Source organism: Lissotriton vulgaris, chromosome 12, assembly GCF_964263255.1.
Source record: "Lissotriton vulgaris chromosome 12, aLisVul1.2, whole genome shotgun sequence".
In the NCBI taxonomy this organism is placed as follows: domain Eukaryota; kingdom Metazoa; phylum Chordata; class Amphibia; order Caudata; family Salamandridae; genus Lissotriton; species Lissotriton vulgaris.
The window spans coordinates 526,036,244-526,062,183 of NC_141700.1; the positions used below are offsets into that span (position 1 = coordinate 526,036,244).

A 25,940-nucleotide genomic window follows, 5' to 3' on the forward strand; every position below is an offset into this window, starting at 1 on the left:
TTACGTCACCTGTTTCCATAAGGAGTATGTTCAGGTACTGATCACTTATTTCATATAAAGTACATGCAATTTAATAGATTGTGTTTATATATACAGAAACATGTTAACATGTTGTGTTTTGTTGTATGATGCCGAAGATTTCTTTCCAGAAAGAAAATGCGTAATTTCAATGTTGAACTTGAACATGATTTATTAATAGTTCAATCTCTAAGCGTTTGTTGGTTGTTGACGATACATTCATGGGGGTGCACTGCAATAAGTCTCCCACCATCCGCAACCGACTTTGCCTGGCTTACTGCTTGCTATTCTGATTCAGGCATGTGAATCTATGAAAGATACCCCAATACTGGATAAGAAAACCAGTTACTTACCTGTAACTTCAGTTATCCAGTATTGGTATCTTTCATAGATTCACATGCAACCCACCCTCCTCCCCGGAGTGTCAGTTCTCTAAGTTTAGGATACTTGTTCCCACTTGTGCTACGAAAATCTGAGGAGAGCTGGCTCTGCAGGGAAGGTTCTAGAGGGTGCTGTGAGCTGATTGGTTGGAGCAAAGACTTTGGGTCTTTTAGCATAATGAGGTAGATAGGCTACTATAATATAGGCCTCAGGCCTTTTTCTAGGGCCTACTACTGCAAAGTGCTTTTGGCACTGCTTTTTTATTTACCGTGGGACTCCCGCCTCGACGACGGGGAATGATTCAGGCATGTGAATCTATGAAAGATACCAATACTGGATAACTGAAGTTACAGGTAAGTAACTTGTTTTCTTATATAGGTATAAATCACCATATACTTATAGGCATAGAAATCATAACCATATTTAGACACCGCTCATGCAGTCCAAATACGGCAGGGCTACTTCCACTAGTTCCGAAAATCTAAAACGATTTCTTGGAAAACTCTGCTTCAGCAGCTAGGGACTACCCCTAGCTTGAGAACTGACTTGTCCAAGACCTCTTGGAGTTTTCAAAGAACTGAGACTCTTTGATGATGTTATTATGTCCACCTTTACGTCAAACTCTGTACCTTCAAGGTATAAATATGCCCACACTTGCCATAGCCTGGCCCTACTCCGATCCTATGAACAATCTGCTCTACGAAAGGAGGAGAATATCGAAATTGTACCTATTGACCCTAATAGATCGTCCAGAAAGAATGATAGGAAAGTAATCCACCACAACTTACAACATATCCAGGTAACTGCAACTGAAACAGAAAATGGAAAGAGCGCTAACTCACAGAAAACCCTGAACTGCCTACTACTTAACTGTCGATCAGCAAATAAACACGCATCAGACATAGCCGCCCTAATCATTAATAAAGAAATCGACCTAGCCATCCTCACGGAAACTTGGCTAAGTGAATCATCCTCTCCTTCCATGGATCTCCTAGTACCACCACAATATAACATTGTCAGATTAGACAGACCGAGGAAAGTGGGAGGAGGTATAGCGTGTATTCACCGCTCAGAGATCGAGGTCAACAAATTCCAATCTGACCCTATAGAATCTTGTGAATACCTTGGTCTTAATGTAAGATTACCAAAAAATCAAAGCTACAACCTACACGCGTTCTACCACCCACCTGGAGATAACGCAAAGTTCACAGAGCATCTTATAGAGATTATAACGGCCAACTCTAACCCAGATGCCAACAACATATTCCTAGGGGACTTTAACCTCCACTGGGACGACGACAATGACAAACTAATTAACTCGATCAAAGACTTCCTCTACGAGCTAGACCTTACACAAGCATGCATCCAGCCCACTCACTCACAAGGAGCGACTCTAGACTGGATTATTTCAAGAAACAAAGAGACATCAATCCTTGCTATAGACCCGTGTGATTGGTCAGATCATCACGCCATAACATTCACAATACCTACAATGAAAAAAGGCAGGACCGTGCAACCCCGTAAGTCCAAAAAATTGATACGAGATACAAAAGAAGCTAATATTGAACTTCTGGTCGAAAGATGTGAGAAAGACCTGAAGCCTTGTAACAACAGGCAGAATGTCAATGAGATGACGGATCACTACCTAACGTCGATCAATAAGATAGTTAATGACACATTGCCTCAAAAGTTAAAAAGAGTCTCGGAAAAACCAAAAAATCCTTGGTTTAATGAGGCACTGAACGAGGACAGGCGAAGACTGAGAATGGCTGAAAGGAAATGGAGACAACATCCATCCTCCCCCGAGCTGAAAGCCCTCAGGAAAATAAGGAAGCAATACAACAAAAAGATCATCAACTCCAAAAAAGAATTTATAAGGGCGGAACTGGACAATGCTAAAAACAGACCACGAAAACTTTTTGAGATCCTAAAACAACAGTCTAATAAACTAACTAAAACGACTCAAGAGAACCCGAAAAATCCCATAAGCTGCGAGGAATTCTCCTCATTTTTCACGGAGAAAACTAAACTGCTAGAAGTTGAGCTTACAAGTGCCGCTGCTAATATCACGACCTTTCCCTCATCTGAAAATGAGACTAATGTGACCTCGGAAGATCTCCTAACAAAAAATAAGGCAAACTGGGACACATTTGAACTATACGACCAGGGAAAGATCGCCAAAACACTAGCTGCACTTAGACCGAACAACCACTATCAAGACCCGTTACCGGCAAAATGTGTAAGAGAAATCAACCACACTCTAGTTCCGATCTGGACTGAGATAATAAATGCCTCACTTGCACAAGGAACCCTCCCTGACTGCCTAAAAACAGGGCAGGTAGTTCCCATCATCAAAAAACCGACAGCGGATGCAACAGATCCGAATAACTATCGACCAGTGACTAACATCCCTTTACTCGCCAAACTTATTGAGAAATGCGTGCAGGGCCAATTGAGTCAACACATCGCTAAGTTCTCATTACTTGATGACTGCCAATCAGGTTTCAGAACAGGGCACAGTACTGAAACCGCGATCCTACATATTGTTGATGACGCCCTACAAGCCCTTGACCAAAATCATGCGTGTCTACTGATCCTTCTAGACTTGTCATCTGCATTTGACACAGTAAATCATGAGATCCTGATGACCAGGCTACAAGACAGAATGGGTTTATCGGGAAACGTACTGAAATGGTTTAACTCCTTCCTGCAGAACAGGACTCAGCTATTCCTGGTCAACCAAGCAATCTCCTCCCCATGCCCTAACGCAATGGGTGTTCCACAAGGCTCAACATTATCCCCAGATCTTTTCAACTTATATGTAGAACCCCTCACGGAGATTCTTCGAAAATCACAGATCTCCTACCATATGTATGCAGACGACACGCAAATATATATGAAGATCACCTGCAGTGACGACATAGACCTACTGAATGCAACTCTAAAGAAAGCGCTGCAATGGCTAACAACCAACCATCTGAAACTTAATGCCAACAAAACAGAATTCCTGTTAATCTCACCGACAAGGAGTCAACCAGAGGTAAAGGAATGGGCTAAATTGGTGACTGCGCTCAACTGCACTCCGACCCTAGTTAACTCAGCCAAATCACTAGGAATTATATTAGATGAGAACCTCGACATGAAAGAACACATCAACTCAATGGCTAAGAGTGCCCGCTTCCACTTGAACTATCTAAGAAAACTGAAACCCTTTATCTCAGAAGCGGATCTAAAACTTGCCATCCAATCGCTAGTTATTTCAAGGATCGAATATGGCTGCACCACGTTAGCTGGCCTACCGAAAACATCGACGGCACCATTAAAGGCCTGTCTCAACGCAGCGGCAAGACTCATCACGGGAACCAGGAAATTCGACCACATATCTCCTCACCTGAAGGCACTAAACTGGCTACCTTATGAAGCTAGAATTAAAATGAAGATAGCCTGTATTTCCCACAAAGCGATCCACTTCAACACGCCTAGATATCTAGCCAAGAAAATTAAACTATCGGGAGGTAACAGACCAACCAGAAGCGCTAAAGAGTTGCTATTGAAGCCGGCCTTCTTCCGAAAGAAAAAGACATATGACCGAGCATTCTCCGGAGCCGCCCCCAGAGTCTGGAACTCAATCCCTCCTAACATCAGGAAGATTAAAAACACTGCAACATTTAAACGGGAACTGAAGAACCACATGATGAGTATATACCCTACATAAAGATCCCTATAGACTACTGGTGTGAACATTTATGCCAAAAGAGGATCAGGCTCATCTTGAATAATTTGAAGATCGACAAGACAAAGGACTGATTACCGCGCAAACACCGGCTGTACACCTTACTGCTACCTCATATTTATATGATCTTTACACTGTATCTCCCACCTGAAAGATACTACCTATACCTTACTTTGTTTATCTTTACGATCCTCGCTACTATCTAAACTATCTCTACCCTCAGTGCTAATCTACTTAGATAATTGTACTTATAATACTATGTAACCCTACCTCACCGAGCCGAATATATGACTATGACTCAAGCTTTACGTTATGCACCTCTTAATGCTAATGGCACAGGCGCTAAGAATTTATTTATCTAAACCGCCCTAGATAGTATATCACCATCTACCTCACCTGTTTTGTTTTGTTTTGTTGTTATAATTTGCTACTATAATGTCAATCTGTAATCATCTATGTTAAGCGCTCTGATACCCACGGGTCTTGTTCGCGCTATATAAAACACTATAAATAAATAAATAAATAAATAAATAAATAAATACTTGCCCGACGCATCCTGTTACAGTAAGTGCCGAAGGAAGCCGACCCTCCAGCAGACACACTGAGAGAGACGCTGCCTTTTCTCTGCCGAGAAATCCAGCTCCAGTGTTTCCAAGCTACCCTTGCGGGTTGTTGGGAAATAGTCCTGAGCCTGACCTTCTTCATTCCAAATCAAGGTACGAAGCTGATTAGACCCTAAGAGAAATCTTGGACAGATTCTTGGCAAAGAAAAGTACATTTATGCTACACCTCATTTACTTCCCTCGTACTAAGCTTAGGTACATCGGGGTAGGCGTATTTTTGAAGCACCAGTTGAGTACTTTTAGCCTCTGTGATTTATGTATGTATTATCTATGGTTTAGGATGTTGTATTTCTATCTAGGACCCTAATTAGATATTCCCGATTCATGCCCTTATGTGGTTATCATTAATAATATCCTTATAAAGGCATAAGAATCATATCCATATTCAGTAAAAGCCCATGCAGTTCAAAGCACAGCGCGGCTACTCCCATAGACTCCTAGAAAGCACAACGCGTTCTTTAAACAAACCAAGCCTCCAGCAGCCCGGGAATTCCCAACCCCCCCCCCCCCCCCTTGCTTTTGTTTTGATTTGAACAAGAACTCCTGGAGTCCAGAAAGAACTATTAGTTCTTAGTGACGCCTTATGTCCAACCTTACGTCAAACCCGGCACCTTTCAGGTATAAATATACCAACAGTTGCCTTAAGCAAACACAGTGGTTTGGAGCAGAGCGGCTATCTACTTGCCCGAGAGCCCAGCTGATGCAAAGAGCCCACGGAAGCCGCCCCTCCCGTTTGACGCACTGAGAGAGACGCTGTCTTTTTCTCCAGCTCTGGTGTTTCCAGCCACACTCGCGCGTTGCTTGGAGATAGTCCTGAAGAAAGAGATACCAGACCTCCCACATTCTATTACCAAGGTACGGAGCTGACTAAACCCTTAAAGAGAATTCTTCATTTAGATTCTTGGCAAAACAATCTTAACCAACTTAACTTAAACTGCTACTTACTCCTTCCCAAGTATTAGGCTTAGGTCAGGTACACCGGGGTAGGCGTAGTTAGAAGCACCAGTTGAGTACGTTAGTCAATGTTTTTATGTATGTATATATTTTATCCATTTTAAAGTATCATATGGCTAAGAAACCATATCAATGCTTTTACAGTATTTCATAATACTACTTTTACTGTACGCACTTTACTTTATGATAAGTATTGCAATTGTGGCAATTCAATTCTCTTGCATGAGAAAAAAGACTGCTCAATAAATACCACCTTTTATTGAAAACGCCCGTCTCTATTTCTCTGCACTCTGGTGAAACGAAGTATGCACGGTTGACTGAGTGAAATAGCTGCCTATTGTTTTTACACAACTCTAGAAATACACTCTTTTCTGAGGGAGCAAAGTTGTCATGTTTGTATGGTTGTCAGAAGCTAATCCCTTCTTGTCTACATCCGGAGAGTTAACTCTTTCCTGAACATTCGAGAAAGTTTCTAGTGACCTCTGAGCTAGCTGGCAAAACTAATGAAGTCTAATATAGTCAGTAGAGACCTAGTCGACCTCAGTCCTACGTCTACACTGTTGTTTATATTTCAATGCGCAGAGCCTATTGGGAATATAGGAACTACACTACAAGGAACCATGCAAGGCTCTTACAGTATTATTTTATTCTACTCTTTCTACTGTATGCATTATATTTTGCTACGAGTTTTACAATTGTAGCAGTTCATTTCTTATGCTTGAGAAAGAAGACTTTTTAATAAATCCTTTTATTGAAAACTCCCTTCTATCTATTTCTCGGCACCTCTGGTGAAACGAAGCATGCAGGAGTGACTGAGTGAAATATTGATCTTTTGTTTCCACGACTCTGAAGATCAGTTTTATCTTGGGGAAACAAATTTGTCATGTTTATGCGGTTGTCAGAAACTAAATCCCTTCTTGTGAACTGGAGAAAGTTTCCAGTGACCTCAGAGCTAGCTGGCACTCACAATTAAGTTTAATATATTCGATAGAGACCTAGTAGACATAAGTCCTACGTCACTATAGGATATATTATTCCAATGCACAGAGCCTATTGGGCATATAGGAACTACACTACCATCTCTTGACAATGATCTTTTGATGCTTTTTGATCTTGTTTAAAATTTTGATACAAATACCATCCGATGAGTAGGTGTAGGAGAGTAGGGTCTGCTATCCTATGGTCACCCCAAATTTTTGCTTTTTGCTTCACTGGTTTCTGACTTAATGTGGCTGTGGGCCTGCTAATCAGACCCACAGCCTGCTGTTCTCTCTCTAAATTGATGCCAATGCACTCTAGGTGCATTACGAATTGGAACTGGTTCACCTTATGAGCCCCTGTAATAGTGCACCCTAGGTGCCCAGGGCATAGGTGTATCCAAGGCCTACCAGGGGCTGCAGCACGTATTGTGCCACCCCTGGCCTGGCCTCCATCTTTGACACAACTGGCTGAACACTCAGCTGGGGTAAGTCGGTGTAACCACCTCTTACTTAGGTACAGTATGCCTGTGCCTAACCCTAAACTGGACACATATGTTCCTATCAGCCACTCCTATGGAAGGCCTCATCAATCCTGGAGGCAGAGTGCTTGGAAATATGTGAGATGGTGCTCTAGCATGAGCTGAGCCTGTCTGCAGCTGTCGGGAACCACTCCCTAAGCTGTTCCGGGATATTGCCATACCATATACTCTTAAGTGCATTATAATCCTCGCGGTTAAATGCTATCTTTGGTTTGGCTTTATCAAAACATGTCGAGTAAGGTGTCATACGAATTGGAATACTATCCCCTCGCCAGTTCTGGCGACGGGGATAGCATTCCACCCTTCTAGAGGGACACGACATGTGTGTAGCCTTAACCCCGGTTAAAGTTAAACAGAGCCTCAGCTCCACAAAATGGACGCTGCCACCACAGACACAAGTCTGGCCTCCTGCTGCTGACCGAAACTCGGCAGATGGTGGCCTGGACAAAGGGTTTCCTGCCTTGGGAGGTGCGAGCACCACCCCAGACAGGATTTTGTGTATTAGGTAGGACAGGGCTGAAAAGAATCAGACATGCCCGGGGCACACAAGGTGTCCCCGTGCATAGGCCAGCCCAAACCGGTTCTGGGGCCTTCCAGCCCCAGTCCTGGCGCGGAGCTGGACAAAGGAAAGGGGGTGTAACCGCCCCCCTTCCTGGTTCCTCCCAGAGGAGGGACCTAGTAGGTGATCCACCCCCTAGATTGGAATAAGAGGGGGAGCAGTGCCATTGCACAGCAGATCATCCCGAAATCAACTTAAACTAAGAAGAAGACTGGACTTCGACATTCTGCTGCACAGAAGACTGAAGAAGAATCTCCCTTGTGGCCAAGGAGTGACCACCCTGTGAACACAGGTACCAACCAGCAACTCGACGTCTGCTTTGCCGCCGCCTCCCGCCGGAGCCCGAGCCCAGAGCCCGACAAGAACCAGATTCCCAGACCTCTCAGAGCCCGATCCACAGTCCCTGCAAAGAAGGGACCCGTGGAGGCACCGAGTGACGTGGGACCGGACCTCTTGGAAGACACTCGTAAAGCTGACTGCGCAGCTTCTGAGGCATCCTCGACGTTGTGCTTTGGGGACTGAGAACCCCCACCACCGAGCAGCCCTTGCACCGAAGATCAGCCCCCCAGCATCTCCACGATCTGCGTGGGGCCCTTTTGCACTGTGCCACTCGACGCGCCATCCCGGCCACTAGCCACGCGGCCAGCGGCCATCTTGGCGACGAACCCGAAGATTTAAACAGCAGGTCTGGTTGCTCCAGACCTACCCAAGCTCCTGTGAAAAGGAGCACCCGCTCTGACCTTGCTGGTCCGAGTGAACAGCATCTTTCAACTCCTGCGTGGCTTGCATTTGCCAAGGCCTGTTTGCTCCGATCAGGTCGCCGACACCGCCAACAGCGAGAGGCCTACGTGGGACAGCTCGTGACCGACTCCTGGACGTCCTCGACCCCGGGTATCCACGTGGCTGCAGAAAGAAGCTACCCGACAACGCCTGTTTGCACCCGACATCACCTGGTTCCACTCTGGTTCCACGGCAGTCACTGGCTAGTGACTTTGAACACTGTCCCCTCTGCTTTCAGGTCTTCACATCTTCAGATCCACCCTTGGATCCACCGGAACTCTTCTCATCGAGCCGCCTGCAGCATCTCCTGCTCCAAGCACCATCGACCAGCGTGACGAAACCCGACACATCTTCGACCCTGTGCACCCGCTTCCTGTGGGTGAGGTAACTCAGCTCCGCCGGTGCTCCTGCACTGGTACACATCCCAAGGGCCTGTGTTTTAAGTTTCAGCTCCGTAGGTCACTCGGAAGGTTCCTAACTTTCTAACTTTGTGCTTTTTACGCACCATAGACTTTGTATTGAGAAGTGCGTGCACTTTGAACACTGCACCCGAGTCCCGTGGGCCTTTCCCGACTTAGTTAACTCCAGTCTCGAATAGCTCCAGCGATTCCCAAGGCCCTAGGCCTCTTCACTTTCCTCCTGGTATCTCTTATACCACTTATTTAGTATATGGTTTAGGTGGCCCCTAGGGCTCATCCATATTGTGCAACTTTTGTGTATTTTAAACTGTCTTGTGATTTTACGCTTGTGCTTCTGTGCTCATAAAGAGTCCAGGGGATTTTATAGTTAATAAATCAATATATATTTTCAATATATATCTGTGTGGTGTCCCTTTCATTTGGTATTCAAGGGGGTTGTGTATGGTATAACAGCTGGCTTCACATGCCTTTCAGAGTTTAGCCTAAGACTGCTTTGTCCACGTTACCACTAGGATAACTGGTCTACAAGGTTGAATTACAACCATCATCATAAGGGTTGCTTGGCATGGTACAAAGTGATCACTAGAACTAGTGAGCATTATATACCAGGCCAACTTCTCACAGTAGGACTCTTTAGTTTGATCTTGGGAAGTTCACAGCGATCAATGTTTTCAAAGCAAAATCTTTTGAGGATATCCTCGTTGTGAAAATCTGTTTTTAATCTCTCGGTTCGATCCCTGGCACCGGCAGCAGATCAGCCCAGTACCATGTGATTCTGGGCAATAGCTCCCCAGCACCTTCACACCTTAGGGTAATTGTTTGCGTTTTACAAATACTGGACATTTACTCTTACACTATGCCAGTGGTGAGGGTACAGGTCCATGAGTCCTGTACCCCTACAGTGCCAAAGTCCATTCCTAGGCATTGTAAGTGCAGTGGTGCCATTAAGAGTATATGGTGCTGAGAGTGGTCATTACGAACTCCACAGCACCATAATGCTTACACTGAAAACTGAGAAGTTTGGTATCAGACTTCTCAGCACATTAAACCCACACTGATGCCAGTGTGGGATTTAATATAAAATGCACAACAGAGGGCATCTCAGAGATGCTCCCTGAAACTCAACCAACTTCTAGTGACTTAACTGAGTGGCAGCTTAGGCTGCCATCAACAGACATGTTTCTATACCCCTGGGTCGAGAGCCTGCTGCTCTTCGGTGTAGGAGAGTAGGGTCTGCAATCCTATGATCACCCAGATTTTTTGCTTTTGTTTCACTGGTTTACGACTTTCTCTGGCTGTGGGCCTGCCAATCAGACCCACAGCCTGGCTGTTCTCTTTCTAAATTACCTCATGTACCCTAGGTGCATCTACCAATTGGTACTGGGCCACCTTATCAGACCCTGTAACTCAGGGCATAGGTGTACCCAGGGCTACCAGGGGCTGCAGCACGTATTGTGCCACCCCTGGCTGGCCTCCTAAATTTGACACAACTGGCTGCATGACAGCTGGGGCAAAGTCGTGTAATCACCCTTTGCTGTAGGTGTAGTATACCTATACCTAACCCTAAAATGGACACACAGATTCCTATCAGTCACTCCTATGGCAGGCCTTGACAATCCTGAAGGCAGAGTGCTTGGAATCGTGTGAGATGGTGCTCTGGCATGAGCTGAGCCTGTCTGCAGCTTGCGGAATCAAGTCCTAATAGCTGCTCCATGATATCGCATACCATATACTCTTAAGTGCATTATAATCCTCGCGGTTAAATGCTATCTTTGGTATTGCTTTATCAAAACATGTCGAGTAAGGTGTCATACGAATTGGAATACTAACCCCTCGCCAATTCTGGCGACGGGGTTAGCATTCCACCCTTCTAGAGGGACACGACATGTATGTAACTGTGAACCCCGGTTAAAGTTAACTGAAGCCTCAGCTCCACAAAATGGATGCTGCCACCACAGACACGAGTCTGACCCCCTACAGCTGGGAGTCCTTCCAGCGAGGGGAGCCTGGACAAAGGGTTTCCTGTCAGGGGCGGTGCTAGCACCGTCCCAGACATGGTTTTGTGTATCCTGGGTAGGCAGGGCTTTACAGGAAGGTGACTGCTGAGTGGCACCCCGGTGCTCACTACGCATAAGCCGGTCTGAACCAGTTCCAGGGGCACACCAGCCCCTGGCCTGGGGAAGTCCGGCATGGCTGAGGGGTGTAACCACCCCCCACCTAGTCCCACCCATAGGCAGGACCTAGTCACCGGGTCAGCCCCCTTTTTTAGTATAAAGATGGGAGCGGGCCCCCTGTTAAAATTAGATCATCTTTGGAATCAAGATACCACTTTCTTCGAAAGGACTTCACGATTTCTTCTTCAAGATTCTCCCTTGTGGCTAAGGAGTAGTCACCCTGCATCCGCAGGCACCATCCTAAAGAACACTGCGGTCTGCTGCAAGTCCTTCATCACGAATCCGACGACCCAGCACGACGAGACCCGGCTTCCCTGGCACCTCTGACCTCTACTCACCTCTACAGCAAAGCTGAGAACCGTGAGTGCGACGAGACCTCGAGGGACCGACGATCGCCAAGACTGCACGACATCTTTATTGCAAGCCCACCGAGTCTTCCACTGGTGAGTGCTTTGGGGTCCGAGAAGCCCCAACCCTGCGCAGCTCCAGCACCCAAGATCAACCTCCCTGCATCTCCACGATCGGCGTGGGGCCCTTCTGCTGTTTGCTGTGCACCGCGTTGTTTGGCTACTAGCCGGCTGGCTTGTGGCCTTCTGAACGACGCCCGACGACAACTCTTCTGCTGGTCTGGTTGCTCCAGGCTGGCCCTTGCTTCCTTGTTCAAGAGAGGCACCCCGGACCCTCCTGGTCCACTCCAGACGCCATTTTAGGTCCACCGCGTGGGCTTGAATTTGCCAAGGCTTTGTTGCCCAATCCTGGGTCCAGCGACGCCGACAGCTTCTATCTTCGTGGGACAGCTCGATCCTCCATCCTGGTCGCCGACAACGCCTCCTGGTCCGTGAGATCTTCGAGTCAAGCGTCACCCACTCACCTTGTCGAGGTGGCTACCATCCGGTGCCCTCCTGGTGCCCACTGACTACTGGCTAGTAGTCTCGAACTTGGTCCCCTCTGCTTTCAGGTGTCATCTATCTTCGAGATCCAGGCTTGGATCCAACTGAACTTTCTTCACTGGTCACCGGCCAGCATCTTTTCTTCCGGCTCCTGGTCCGTCTACGAGGATTCCCGACGTCTTTTCAGACCTATGCAGCTGCAGCCCCTGGGCTAGGTAACTTCGGCATTTCGGTGCCCCAGCATAGCCTCACTATCCAAGGGTCAGAATCTACTTTCGTTTTCTCCCTACCAGGTCGGGTTCGCCCGAGAACACTAACTTTCTATTTCCTAGCTACCATAGACTTTTGTCCCGCATCTCGCGTGAGAGTGCACACACTGCACCCGAGTCCCCTAGGCCTCCTAGACATAATCTAACGATTCCCTAGTCAAGTCCTAGCGATTCCAAAAGCTATTAGTACTGTACTTACCTGCTAGGAATTTCGCATTCCACTTTCAGAGTATATGGTTTTCCGTGCCCCTCGGGCATTTGTATATACTGTGCTAACTTAAGTATTTTTGTAAGAGTTTTGGTTTGTGCTTAGTACCCTGTCCTCATAAAGAGTACAGGGCTGTTGTGATCTTTAAATAAATAACTGTTTATTTTCATAACACTTGTGTGGTGTCCTTTCACTTGGTATTCAAGGGGTATATGTGTGGTAAACAGCTGGCTTAACACGCCCTCTCGAGTCTTTAGCCTTAGACTGCTCGTATCCACGCTACTAGGATAGCTGGTCTATAAGGTTGACTTACAACCAATCATCAATAAGGGTTGCTGGACTGATACATAGTGTTCACTAGAATAGTGAGCACTGCATATCAGGCCACCTTCTCACATTGGTGAGCAGCGGTTGGGATTTGAGCTTGCTGTTGTTTTACCACACGTATCCTAAGAATATCTTGTTGAAAGATCACATAAGTACTGTTAGGTACATATAACTAAAGCTTAGAATACTCTGAGTTCTACTGAACCAGCTGTTGTAGCTCCTCAAGGCTTAGCACACCTTGGCTGCAACTCTTAGCAAGGGATCAGTAGGTAAACACATAGTGTAGGTAGGTGCATCACTTACACCACACTAGAAACAGTATGTCGGACAAAGGAGGAAACACTGAGGTTCCCCTTGTGTCAGTTGACCCTCCACAGGTCATCCCTTCAAGATATACTGCGCTTAGCTTCCATGAGTTACGACAAGTGTGTACCTCTAGGAAGATTAAGCAGGGGTCTAACCCCACAACTGCCTTTCTGATTGGTCTCTTAGAGACTCATGATGCAAGGAGGGCTGGTAACCCAGACCCTTCTAATTCAGATGGCAACATGCCCTCCTTACAGGGTCCCTTTGATGCCCAGGACCATCCTCTTCAGGAAGCAGATGATGCTGATGATGAGGATGATGATTTGGTATCAGGGGATGAGGCAGAAAAGGAACAGGTAGAAGTCAGCAGACTAACCAGGTCCAACTTAAGCAGACATGAGATGGGCACTAGGGGACCCTTGGGGCCACTCTCAGGTCAGCTTAACATTGGGAATGGACGAGATAGATCTCTATCAAGAGGCTCTATCAGATCCCTTCATACCAATGGCTCTCAACGTTCCTCTCAAAGGGGAATGACATCTCCCCAGAGGAGAATGTATGAAGCTAAGGAAAAGGCAGCCAATCTGAGGATTGAAAGGGAAGAACTTGCCCTGGCCAAAGAGAGGCTTGCCTTTGCTAGAGAGCAACAATTGAGTGGGACAGTCCCCACTGGTGGCAGCATTGTACCTAGCAATAGGGAAAGGAGTTTTGATACAAAACACCTTGGTAAGATAGTGCCCCCCTTTAAACAAGGGGATGACATCCACAAATGGATTACTGCTTTGGAGAGGGCCTGCACTGTGCAAGGTGTTCCCCCAAGTCAGTGGGCAGCTATCTTGTGGCTCTCCTTTGAGGGTAAAGGAAGAGACAAGCTCCTCACCACAAGGGTGGAGGATGCTAATGATTACCAAGTCTTGAAAAATGCACTGGTTGATGGGTTTGGCCTAACCACTGAGCAGTACAGGGTGCTGTTCAGGGATACCCAGAAAACTCAGTCTCAAGATTGGGCTGACTTTGTAGATTGTGCCACTAAGGCTTTTGAGGGCTGGTTGCTGGGCAGTAAGGTTACTGATTATAAAGGATTGTACAATTTGATGATGAGAGAGCAAATTTTAAACAATTGTCAGAACCAGTTGTTGCATCAGCATCTTGTTGACTCAGATCTGACCTCTCCCCAAGAATTGGGAAAGAAGGCAGACAGATGGGTTAGAACAAGAGTTAAACAGAACCAGGGCCAGAATCAAGGTGGTCAGAAGAAAGCAGACCAGAAGGGTAAGGATTCGAAAGGGGAACAAAATGACCAGAAGTCTTCGACAGGTCCCCAACAACCCAAAGAGGGTGGGGGTCAGGCTCCCCAAAAGAAGAAAGAAGGCCAATCTAAAAGGTGGTGCCAATACTGCAAAAGTAAAACTCACTGGTTTAGTGAGTGCACCAAGAAAGGAGGAGGGCAGACTCCTGCCACTGCAGCCCCTAAGGCACCTGTGCCCCCTAGTACAGCCAGCAGTGGTAGTGCACCTCCCAAGGGTTTAGTAGGGTTAACCCTGGGTTCTGAGGGGAGTGACAACTTAGTTGGCACCCTCACTCAGGCTGTCCTTGTCAGTACAGGGGATATGGATATGTCCCCTGACATAAGTCCCAATACTTTGGGCAAATACAGACAGACACCTTTTATTAATGGAAAAATGGCTCAGGCCTATAGGGACACTTGTGCCAGTGTCACAATGGTGACACCTAGCTTTGTGGACCCTGGACAGATCATGCCAGGTACAGAATTCCTGGTGACCAATGCAAGCAATGTCACTACCAATCATAGTATGGCAATTGTAGCTTTCTCCTGGGGAGGGGTAACTGGCCAAAAGAAGGTTGTAGTTAGTTCAGACCTCCCAGTGGATTGTTTGTTGGGCAATGATTTGGAGTCATCACAATGGTCAGAAGTGGAGCAGAGGACTCATCTGGAAATGTTAGGTTTGCCAGCACATGTGTTTGCTGTGACTAGGTCACAGGCCAGAAGATGCCCCACTGAACAGGTGCTGGATCCTGGAACAATGGACCAGACACCTTCCAAGAAAAAGAGCAGTAGGGTTAAGGCTGTGCCTTCCCCCTTGCCCCAGGTTGTGGATCAAGTCTCAGAGGAGGCTGACCTGCAGGAATTGAGGGAAACTGAGCCTAGAGAGTTTGAACTTGATCAAGTTGAATTCTTGGGTTCAGGGGGACCCTCAAGGGAAGACCTGGGGAAGGACCAGTTAGGCTGCCCTTCTCTTGAACCCCTCAGACAGCAGGCTGCTGCTGAGGCTGCTGGGAACGCCACAGGTACCCACAAGGTGTACTGGGAAGATGGACTCCTGTACACTGAGTCAAGAGACCCCAAGCCTGGCATGACCAGGAGGCTGGTTGTACCCTTGTCTCAGAGAGGTTTCCTACTTACCTTGGCCCATGAGATTCCCTTAGCAGGTCACTTAGGCCAGACAAAGACTTGGGACAGGCTTGTCTCACACTTTCACTGGCCTCACATGAATGAGGATACCAAGGAGTTTTGTCGCTCCTGTGTCACTTGCCAAGCCAGTGGTAAGTCAGGTGGCACAACAAAGGCCCCCCTTATACCAATGCCTGTGGTGGGGGTGCCCTTTGAAAGAGTGGGGATTGACATCGTTGGTCCAATGGAACCCCAGACAGCATCAGGGCACAAGTTTATACTGGTGGTAGTGGATCATGCCACCAGGTATCCTGAAGCTATTCCACTTAGGACCACCACAGCCCCTGTGGTGGCAAGGGCCCTAGTTGGAGTGTTCTCCAGAGTGGGCTTCCCTAAGGAGGTTGTCTCTGACAGAGGTGCAAACTTCATGTCAAGCTATTTAACTGCTATGTGGAAGGAGTGTGGTGTCAATTACAAATTCACTACACCCTATCATCCACAATGCAATGGGCTTGTTGAAAGGTTCAACAGGACCCTAAAAGGGATGATTCATGGACTACCTGAAACACTCAGGCGTAGATGGGATGTCCTGATGCCCTGCCTTCTGTTTGCTTACAGAGAGGTCCCACAAAAGGGGGTTGGCTACAGCCCTTTTGAACTTTTGTATGGGCACCCTGTGAGAGGCCCCTTGTGTTTGGTGAAGGAAGGATGGGAGAGACCTCTCAAAAAGCCTGCAACCAACATAATGGACTATGTACTTGGTCTCCGCTCCAGGATGGCTGAGTATATGGAGAAGGCATCAGAAAACCTTAAGGCCAGTCAAGAACTTCAAAAAGCTTGGCATGACCAAAAGGCTGTCCTGACTGTTTATCAGCCTGGACAGAAGGTGTGGGTGTTGGAGCCAGTGGCCCCAGCAGCACTCAAAGACAAATGGTCTGGGCCCCACACAATTCTTGAGCAAAAGGGAGAGGTCACCTACCTGGTGGACCTTGGAACTCCCAGGAGTCCCCACAGGGTACTCCATGTCAACAGGCTCAAAGCATATGTCGACAGGAAGGACATGAGCTTGCTCATGGCCATAGATGAGGGACAGGAGGAAGAGAGTGACCCTCTCCCAGACCTGCTCACTCAGAATCCTGATGATGGGTCAGTAGATGGTGTTGTCTTTTGTGGCAGCCTCTCTGAACATCAGCAGAAAGACTGTAAACAGGTTCTTCAGTCTTTCAGACATATGTTCTCTCTGACACCCAGTCAGACCAATTGGTGTACCCATGAGGTTGACACTGGTGACAGCCTGCCAGTCAAGAGTAAAATCTACAGGCAGCCTGATCATGTTAGAGACTGCATAAAAACTGAAGTGCAGAAAATGTTGGAATTGGGAGTCATTGAACCCTCAGATAGCCCTTGGGCTAGTCCAGTAGTTCTAGTGCCAAAGCCTCACACCCAAGATGGTAAGAGAGAGATGAGGTTTTGCGTAGACTACAGGGGTCTCAATGCAGTCACTAAGACTGATGCCCATCCAATACCAAGGGCAGATGAACTTATAGATAGATTGGCTTCTGCCAACTACTTAAGTACATTTGACTTAACAGCTGGGTATTGGCAAATCAGGTTAGCTGAGGATGCCAAACCCAAAACAGCATTTTCAACCCCTGGTGGGCATTATCAATTTGTGGTAATGCCCTTTGGTCTGAAAAATGCACCTGCCACCTTCCAAAGGTTGGTGAATCAAGTCCTTACTGGGCTGGATGACTTCTGTGCAGCATATCTAGATGATATTGCTGTCTTTAGCTCCACCTGGGAGGATCACCTGGTCCACCTGAGGAAAGTGTTAGAGGCTCTGCAAGCAGCAGGCCTCACTATCAAGGCCACCAAGTGCCAGATAGGGCAGACACAGGTTGTATACCTGGGCCACCTTGTAGGTGGAGGCCAGGTTCAGCCACTGGAGAGCAAAATACAGTCAATCAGGGACTGGGCTCCTCCAACCACCCAGACTCAGGTTCGAGCTTTCTTGGGCCTGACTGGATACTACAGAAAATTTGTCAGGAACTATGGTTCCATTGTGACACCATTAAATGAACTGACAAGTAAGAAAATGCCAAAAAAGGTTCAGTGGACAGCAGGCTGTCAAAAAGCATTCGATGACCTAAAGCAGGCCATGTGCACAGCACCTATCCTTAAGAGTCCAGACTACTCCAAACCATTCATTGTCCAAACAGATGCTTCTGAGTTGGGTGTGGGAGCTGTTCTTTCTCAACTGAATTTTGATGGTCAGGATCAGCCCATTGCTTTTATAAGCAGAAGGCTGACCCCCAGAGAGAAGAATTGGTCAGCTATTGAGAGGGAGGCCTTTGCTGTGGTTTGGGCCCTGAAGAAGCTGAGGCCATACTTGTTTGGCACTCACTTCAAGATTCAGACCGACCATAAGCCCCTCTTGTGGCTAAATCAGATGAAGGGTGAAAACCCCAAACTGCTTAGGTGGTCCATTTCCCTACAGGGGATGGACTTTACAGTGGAACATAGACCTGGTACTGATCATGGCAATGCCGATGGGCTCTCCAGATATTTCCACTTAGAACAAGAAGACTCACCTGGTCAAGGTTAGCTTATTGTCCCAAAGTTTGGGGGGGGGTCATGTAGGAGAGTAGGGTCTGCAATCCTATGATCACCCAGATTTTTTGCTTTTGTTTCACTGGTTTACGACTTTCTCTGGCTGTGGGCCTGCCAATCAGACCCACAGCCTGGCTGTTCTCTTTCTAAATTACCTCATGTACCCTAGGTGCATCTACCAATTGGTACTGGGCCACCTTATCAGACCCTGTAACTCAGGGCATAGGTGTACCCAGGGCTACCAGGGGCTGCAGCACGTATTGTGCCACCCCTGGCTGGCCTCCTAAATTTGACACAACTGGCTGCATGACAGCTGGGGCAAAGTCGTGTAATCACCCTTTGCTGTAGGTGTAGTATACCTATACCTAACCCTAAAATGGACACACAGATTCCTATCAGTCACTCCTATGGCAGGCCTTGACAATCCTGAAGGCAGAGTGCTTGGAATCGTGTGAGATGGTGCTCTGGCATGAGCTGAGCCTGTCTGCAGCTTGCGGAATCAAGTCCTAATAGCTGCTCCATGATATCGCATACCATATACTCTTAAGTGCATTATAATCCTCGCGGTTAAATGCTATCTTTGGTATTGCTTTATCAAAACATGTCGAGTAAGGTGTCATACGAATTGGAATACTAACCCCTCGCCAATTCTGGCGACGGGGTTAGCATTCCACCCTTCTAGAGGGACACGACATGTATGTAACTGTGAACCCCGGTTAAAGTTAACTGAAGCCTCAGCTCCACAAAATGGATGCTGCCACCACAGACACGAGTCTGACCCCCTACAGCTGGGAGTCCTTCCAGCGAGGGGAGCCTGGACAAAGGGTTTCCTGTCAGGGGCGGTGCTAGCACCGTCCCAGACATGGTTTTGTGTATCCTGGGTAGGCAGGGCTTTACAGGAAGGTGACTGCTGAGTGGCACCCCGGTGCTCACTACGCATAAGCCGGTCTGAACCAGTTCCAGGGGCACACCAGCCCCTGGCCTGGGGAAGTCCGGCATGGCTGAGGGGTGTAACCACCCCCCACCTAGTCCCACCCATAGGCAGGACCTAGTCACCGGGTCAGCCCCCTTTTTTAGTATAAAGATGGGAGCGGGCCCCCTGTTAAAATTAGATCATCTTTGGAATCAAGATACCACTTTCTTCGAAAGGACTTCACGATTTCTTCTTCAAGATTCTCCCTTGTGGCTAAGGAGTAGTCACCCTGCATCCGCAGGCACCATCCTAAAGAACACTGCGGTCTGCTGCAAGTCCTTCATCACGAATCCGACGACCCAGCACGACGAGACCCGGCTTCCCTGGCACCTCTGACCTCTACTCACCTCTACAGCAAAGCTGAGAACCGTGAGTGCGACGAGACCTCGAGGGACCGACGATCGCCAAGACTGCACGACATCTTTATTGCAAGCCCACCGAGTCTTCCACTGGTGAGTGCTTTGGGGTCCGAGAAGCCCCAACCCTGCGCAGCTCCAGCACCCAAGATCAACCTCCCTGCATCTCCACGATCGGCGTGGGGCCCTTCTGCTGTTTGCTGTGCACCGCGTTGTTTGGCTACTAGCCGGCTGGCTTGTGGCCTTCTGAACGACGCCCGACGACAACTCTTCTGCTGGTCTGGTTGCTCCAGGCTGGCCCTTGCTTCCTTGTTCAAGAGAGGCACCCCGGACCCTCCTGGTCCACTCCAGACGCCATTTTAGGTCCACCGCGTGGGCTTGAATTTGCCAAGGCTTTGTTGCCCAATCCTGGGTCCAGCGACGCCGACAGCTTCTATCTTCGTGGGACAGCTCGATCCTCCATCCTGGTCGCCGACAACGCCTCCTGGTCCGTGAGATCTTCGAGTCAAGCGTCACCCACTCACCTTGTCGAGGTGGCTACCATCCGGTGCCCTCCTGGTGCCCACTGACTACTGGCTAGTAGTCTCGAACTTGGTCCCCTCTGCTTTCAGGTGTCATCTATCTTCGAGATCCAGGCTTGGATCCAACTGAACTTTCTTCACTGGTCACCGGCCAGCATCTTTTCTTCCGGCTCCTGGTCCGTCTACGAGGATTCCCGACGTCTTTTCAGACCTATGCAGCTGCAGCCCCTGGGCTAGGTAACTTCGGCATTTCGGTGCCCCAGCATAGCCTCACTATCCAAGGGTCAGAATCTACTTTCGTTTTCTCCCTACCAGGTCGGGTTCGCCCGAGAACACTAACTTTCTATTTCCTAGCTACCATAGACTTTTGTCCCGCATCTCGCGTGAGAGTGCACACACTGCACCCGAGTCCCCTAGGCCTCCTAGACATAATCTAACGATTCCCTAGTCAAGTCCTAGCGATTCCAAAAGCTATTAGTACTGTACTTACCTGCTAGGAATTTCGCATTCCACTTTCAGAGTATATGGTTTTCCGTGCCCCTCGGGCATTTGTATATACTGTGCTAACTTAAGTATTTTTGTAAGAGTTTTGGTTTGTGCTTAGTACCCTGTCCTCATAAAGAGTACAGGGCTGTTGTGATCTTTAAATAAATAACTGTTTATTTTCATAACACTTGTGTGGTGTCCTTTCACTTGGTATTCAAGGGGTATATGTGTGGTAAACAGCTGGCTTAACACGCCCTCTCGAGTCTTTAGCCTTAGACTGCTCGTATCCACGCTACTAGGATAGCTGGTCTATAAGGTTGACTTACAACCAATCATCAATAAGGGTTGCTGGACTGATACATAGTGTTCACTAGAATAGTGAGCACTGCATATCAGGCCACCTTCTCACATTCGGGGCCTGAAACAATGACCATCCCTGGACGAGGTGCCAAGCCTCCTCTGCAGGATTGGCAGGGTTCATGAAGGGGAAGCTTCAAAGGCATCCCGTCTGTGAGCCTCCCCAGACCATTTGCTGCTTTCAGCATCTGGTCCCCACTGGTTCAGCCCCCCACTTTGGGCGGGAGAACCTGCAGGAACAACAAGTGAAGGAAAGAGATGTGCCCACCTCTGCCAACTCCACTCCTCAGGTGGGGCAGGTGAGGTGAAGCACAACTGAGTCCCTGCCATCTTGAGGATAGGGAGGCCCAACCAACCAGGGACAGGCTCCTTCCCCCCCCTCCCACTGGAGGGTGGCACAATAAAGGGTTCACCCACCCAAAGGAAGGGACCCATTGGTCCCTGCCCTTTTCCTACCTGTAACGCCCCTAAATCTAATATTTAGGGAGCCCCCGAACTTTGCTTCCTCAGATCCGGAAACAACCAGAAGAAAAGGAGGACCGAACAGCCGTGCAGCCAGCTAACAAGAGGAAGACACCCACAGACCTGGCCCCAGCCCTACAGGCCTGGCTCCGTTCAAAATTGCTCCTCCGAAATCCTGGTGTGTCCTGCAGCCAGCAACCTCGAAAACCCTGTAGTATCTTCCTGCCTTCCCAATACTGCTTTTCCCGTGAACACAGGATTCGTTCAACTGCAACTTCTGGCAGCAGTTGTGCAAAATCTAGCCCAATCTGCATCTGCCAAACCCGGCCCAAGCTTGAGTGAAAAACACCACAAGGAGGTCACTCCGGCGATCCTGAACCGGGATCCAGTGACCCCTGACCTGCCTCAAGCCTCAAGCTGACGCCTGCCAGAAGGCCCCCCCTAACCGCGACCAGAAGCTGGTAAGATGATCCGACCCCAAAAGGCACCCCTGCACCCGATGCCCCATGGCCTTGTGTACCCAAACCAACAGTGCCTAGGCAACCCTTAACTTCCCAACTTACCTCTCGAAGTGGTGGTCGCACCCAGACGTCCTTAGTCTCCCTGCCTGCAGTGCTTTTGCAAGCAGGAGGTTGTCCATTAAAAACAGGGTGCCCACGTTGAAACAGCACTCTGCACCCTTCCACCTCGGTGCCGCTTAGGGTGCACCTGTTGTGCTACTTTGTTACCCCATTGCCCTGACCTAAACCAGAGGAGCTTTTTTCCCATAACCCAGTGTCCTGCTTGCCAGCAGCCACCAACAACCAACCAGAGGCCCCCTACCCCCCAACACAAGCCACGTTCCCTTTCGGTAACATTCCCATTGCTGATATCTCTAAGGCAGCACCATGGTCCACACCACACATTTACTAAACACGATTGTTGATGTTAGCACACCAACAAGCCAATAATGGACAAGCAGACACTTTTTACTGCAACATCTACTGTCTGGCAGCTGCTTTTGGAAAATTCTACTATATAGTCTATGCAAAGCATGTGTATGTACAGCACACATGCCTCGAATGGATTGTTACTTGCCCAGTAAGCATCTGTTGCATGTAGAGCTGTAGATTTACATGCACCCTCCCACCTCCCTGGACACATGTAGTTGTTGCAGTACTCATTATTTACATTACATATGCATGGACATCTCTTTACTACACTCACTCCATTCTCATCCTCTTGAGGGAAATCAATCTAACAATGGAGTTGATGCCCATTCGCACTATCACCGAAACGAGGGGTCACCTTACCTTGTGACTGGAAAGACTTATTCTGAGAACAACTTTCAAACTTCTGGACCTAACACTAGATGGATGGGGTGTGCAAAACATGTGAATCTACAGCTCTACATGCCAAGAACAGATGCTTACTGGGTAAGTAACATAATCCTACCCATTTGACTGAAATCACACATGGAAAGTGAAACTGTTTTCATGTTGAGGATGGTGTTCCTATTTTACACATTGGCTTACTGATGGAATTGTATGACAACATTGAATTGCAAGATTTTCTAAACTTACTGGTTTCATTTTTTGTCTCTAGTCCATGGAGAATGGCTTGAATTACATGGCTGTGGCTTTTGCCATGCAGCTGGTAAAGCTACTATTGGTAGACGAGAGAAGCGTTGGCCATGTCACTGAAGCTGATCTCTTTCACACCATTGAAACCTTAATGAGGATCAACGCACATTCCAGAGTCAACGCTCCTGAAGGGTGGGTTGCAATTTGCCATTTTTTTGTGTGTGGGTGAATGCATGGCTTGAAGGACATAGTCCTATTTATAAATGTATTTTTTCATTTTCTTGTGAATTTCTTAAACTTATTGTGAAAGCACTAGGAAAAGAATAAGCACTTCATCTGATAACAGGATTCCTACTATATACAAATATTCATTTCTGATGGATACATCTGCCTGAGTTTCCTTATCTTCTGAATTACCCCCATGCGCAGCATTCCACAGAAACTTATCTCGATAGCTCTCAAGTCATTGAGGATGTTACAATGTAACGGCTCCGCTCGTGAACCCGCGCAACGTCCTAGACACCATAAGTAGACTTCGTCGATGTGCTGATGTCTGTTCCCCTCTTTTTTTCCTGCTTCATCGATGTGCAGCTGTTTTTCCAGGGCTCTCCATTTCTGAGTGTTCATTGTTACAGGTTCTCCTGAAATGGTAGCATTGCAATGGCTGCTCATAAGAAATTTGTTTTCAAGCCTTGTCGGGAATGCAGGGGGTCATATGTGGGTCACAGACCACCATGATGGTTTGTCTTTGGTGCCTTTTGTCGGATCACGACGTCGAGGTATGTTTGTTGTGATGTTGCATGAATCCAAAAGCCCTCCAGGAGAGAGGAGGCCAAGTTCATGGCCAGAGTGAAAAATCAGAAGAGGGTCCAAAGAAGGACAAGATCTAAGTCGCTGTCTCCGCACACTTATAAGTCGTTGAGGAAGCACAAGAAAAACCGGCGTCACAGTTCTAGGTGTTGCGCGTCAAAGGATAAGTTTCCGGTACTTCGGCACCACAGGAAATATGAACTATCACCCTCTCCTTATCCTCAGGTTACTCTGGCTCCGAGAGGTTCTTTGCCCAGGGAAGCATTGCCTTTGCCTCCGACCACTGTGTCACTAGCGCCAGAGCCATTCTTACAGCCTCCTGGACCTGTTCCAGCTCCAGGTAAGGGTCCTTCTCATTTCTTAAATTAGATGTTTGTCATGTTTACCAGGGAGGCTAACCATAATAGTCCGTCTTTTGGGCGCATGGGGCAGCTATTTCAACTTGGGCTTGCCACCTCATTATGCCCAGGCACCTTTTATGCTGTTCATGCTGATGACCCTGGGAAGTTGGCCTGTCCCGAAGCAGAGGTATTGTACGCCGGTGCAGTCCCTCGAGGCAAGAATGTTGTTTTCGCCAGCGCAGTCTCTGCCTTGCCTGGGGCCTTCAGCTGTCCCTTTGGATACTCCATTGATACCGACCCGAAGTCGTTGACCCCAATACCGAAAGTGAGATCTAGAAAGTGAAGAATGTTGATCCCATGCAAGAGTTTGAGGGACTGCAGGAGGCAACTGGTTTAGATAAGTCTCAAGAGTGGGAACTCCATTCTCCAAACGTTCTTTCTTCACAGAAGGTCTCGTCTTGCCACTCAATCATGAGGAAGGCGGCTCATCTGCTGGAGTTGTAGCGGCCTACTGCTGGGATCAAGTCAAACATCCTGATGAGGTTCTTCACTCTACTTCTGTGACTGAGTCACTGTAATCCTTTAATGAGCCTTTGACTGAGACCACAACAGAAGCCTAGGACTGCCCCTTCTGTGTCCAGTTCAGTGGTTAGAAGGTACAAAGTAGTGCTTGAGGAGCTGACTTTATGTGCACATCCATCTCCTGAGAGCTTAGTTGTTCAGGCGTCATGCTCTACAAAGCTTTCTACAGAGCTTTCTACAGGCCCATTCACGATTGTTCAGTCCTCATGGATCCCCATCTCCAATCAGCCAAGATGGTGTTTTCCTCAGCCAGTATCGCCTTAAAATCAATGAATGCAACATGTGTGCTAGGTCACTACATACATGCACTCATGGATTCTTCAAAGGCTGTGATCCCCAAGCCTCCGGAGGATGTTAATGGCCATTTTGCAGTGGTCTTATCGGAGACACAAGCTGCGGCCTGTCAAGTCAGTCAGGGCTTGACACAGTGTCTGTTGGTAGAGTGATGGGTTCCTGGGTTCCTCAGTGGCAACCAAGAGGCACAACTGGCGGGGGGGGGGGGGGGGGGGATTTCTTCAGATGTGCAGGCCACCCTGTTGGACTTGCCTTTTGATGGCTCTCCCCTCTTGGTACTGAAGTGGATTCAGCGCTGCTGCACTTTAAGGATAGTAGGGCCACAGCTAGATCTTTGGGTCTTCAGTCCAATCCCAGCGGCTTTGGTTACCAAAGATTAAGACTCCTTCCTTTCGGGCCCGCCAGCAGCAGCAACAGACGAATCCTCTGTATAGATCGTACAGAGGGAAAGGTAGAGGTCGACTGCAAGGCTCAGCTTGTCAGAGTCTCCCCTTCCTCCTCTCCTATTCCCCCATCTGGTACTGCATAGAAGCAGCTCTAGATCCCCCTTCTTAGATCATTATTTGTCTGGTGGGAGGTCAGGTGTCCCATTTTCTATGGAATTGGAGATATGTTACATCAGATCTCTGGTTTTTAGATCGCCTGGAAAATTGATATGCCCTTCCTTTCTGGAAGTTTCCCCTCTCCTTACCCTCCTCACCAGGCTGATGCTTGGAGGATCATTTGATGCTCCTGCAACAAGAGGCTCTGTTTTTGCTGTAGAACGATGTGGTAGTTTGTTCCACAACAGGAAAGGGGTCAGGGATTCTACTGCCGGTATTTCCTGATCCCCCAAAAAGGGCAGACGATTGAGACTGATCCTAGACCTCAGGATCTTGAATTTTTACCTCCGGCTGGAGAAGGTCAAGATGTTGACCCTTGCTCAGGTTCTTCTGGTGCTGCAGCAGGAAGACTGGTTAGTGTTGATCGATTTGCAGGATGCGTATTTTCACATCCCATCCTGAAGCCTCATC

General features: G+C 47.9%; 1 protein-coding gene across 11 annotated transcripts in view; it reads left to right on the forward strand.

Annotated features, from left to right (window-relative positions):
• The window catches only part of CNOT1 (CCR4-NOT transcription complex subunit 1), a 1,684,613-nt gene that overhangs the window by 1,127,161 nt on the left and 531,512 nt on the right, over positions 1-25,940 (forward strand). For all 11 annotated transcript variants that reach the window (XM_086945302.1, XM_086945307.1, XM_086945301.1 and 8 more), the window contains one exon: positions 22,923-23,092. In XM_086945302.1, coding sequence (XP_086801428.1) covers positions 22,923-23,092 — 170 coding nt within the window. The remainder of the gene's footprint in view (positions 1-22,922; positions 23,093-25,940) is intronic.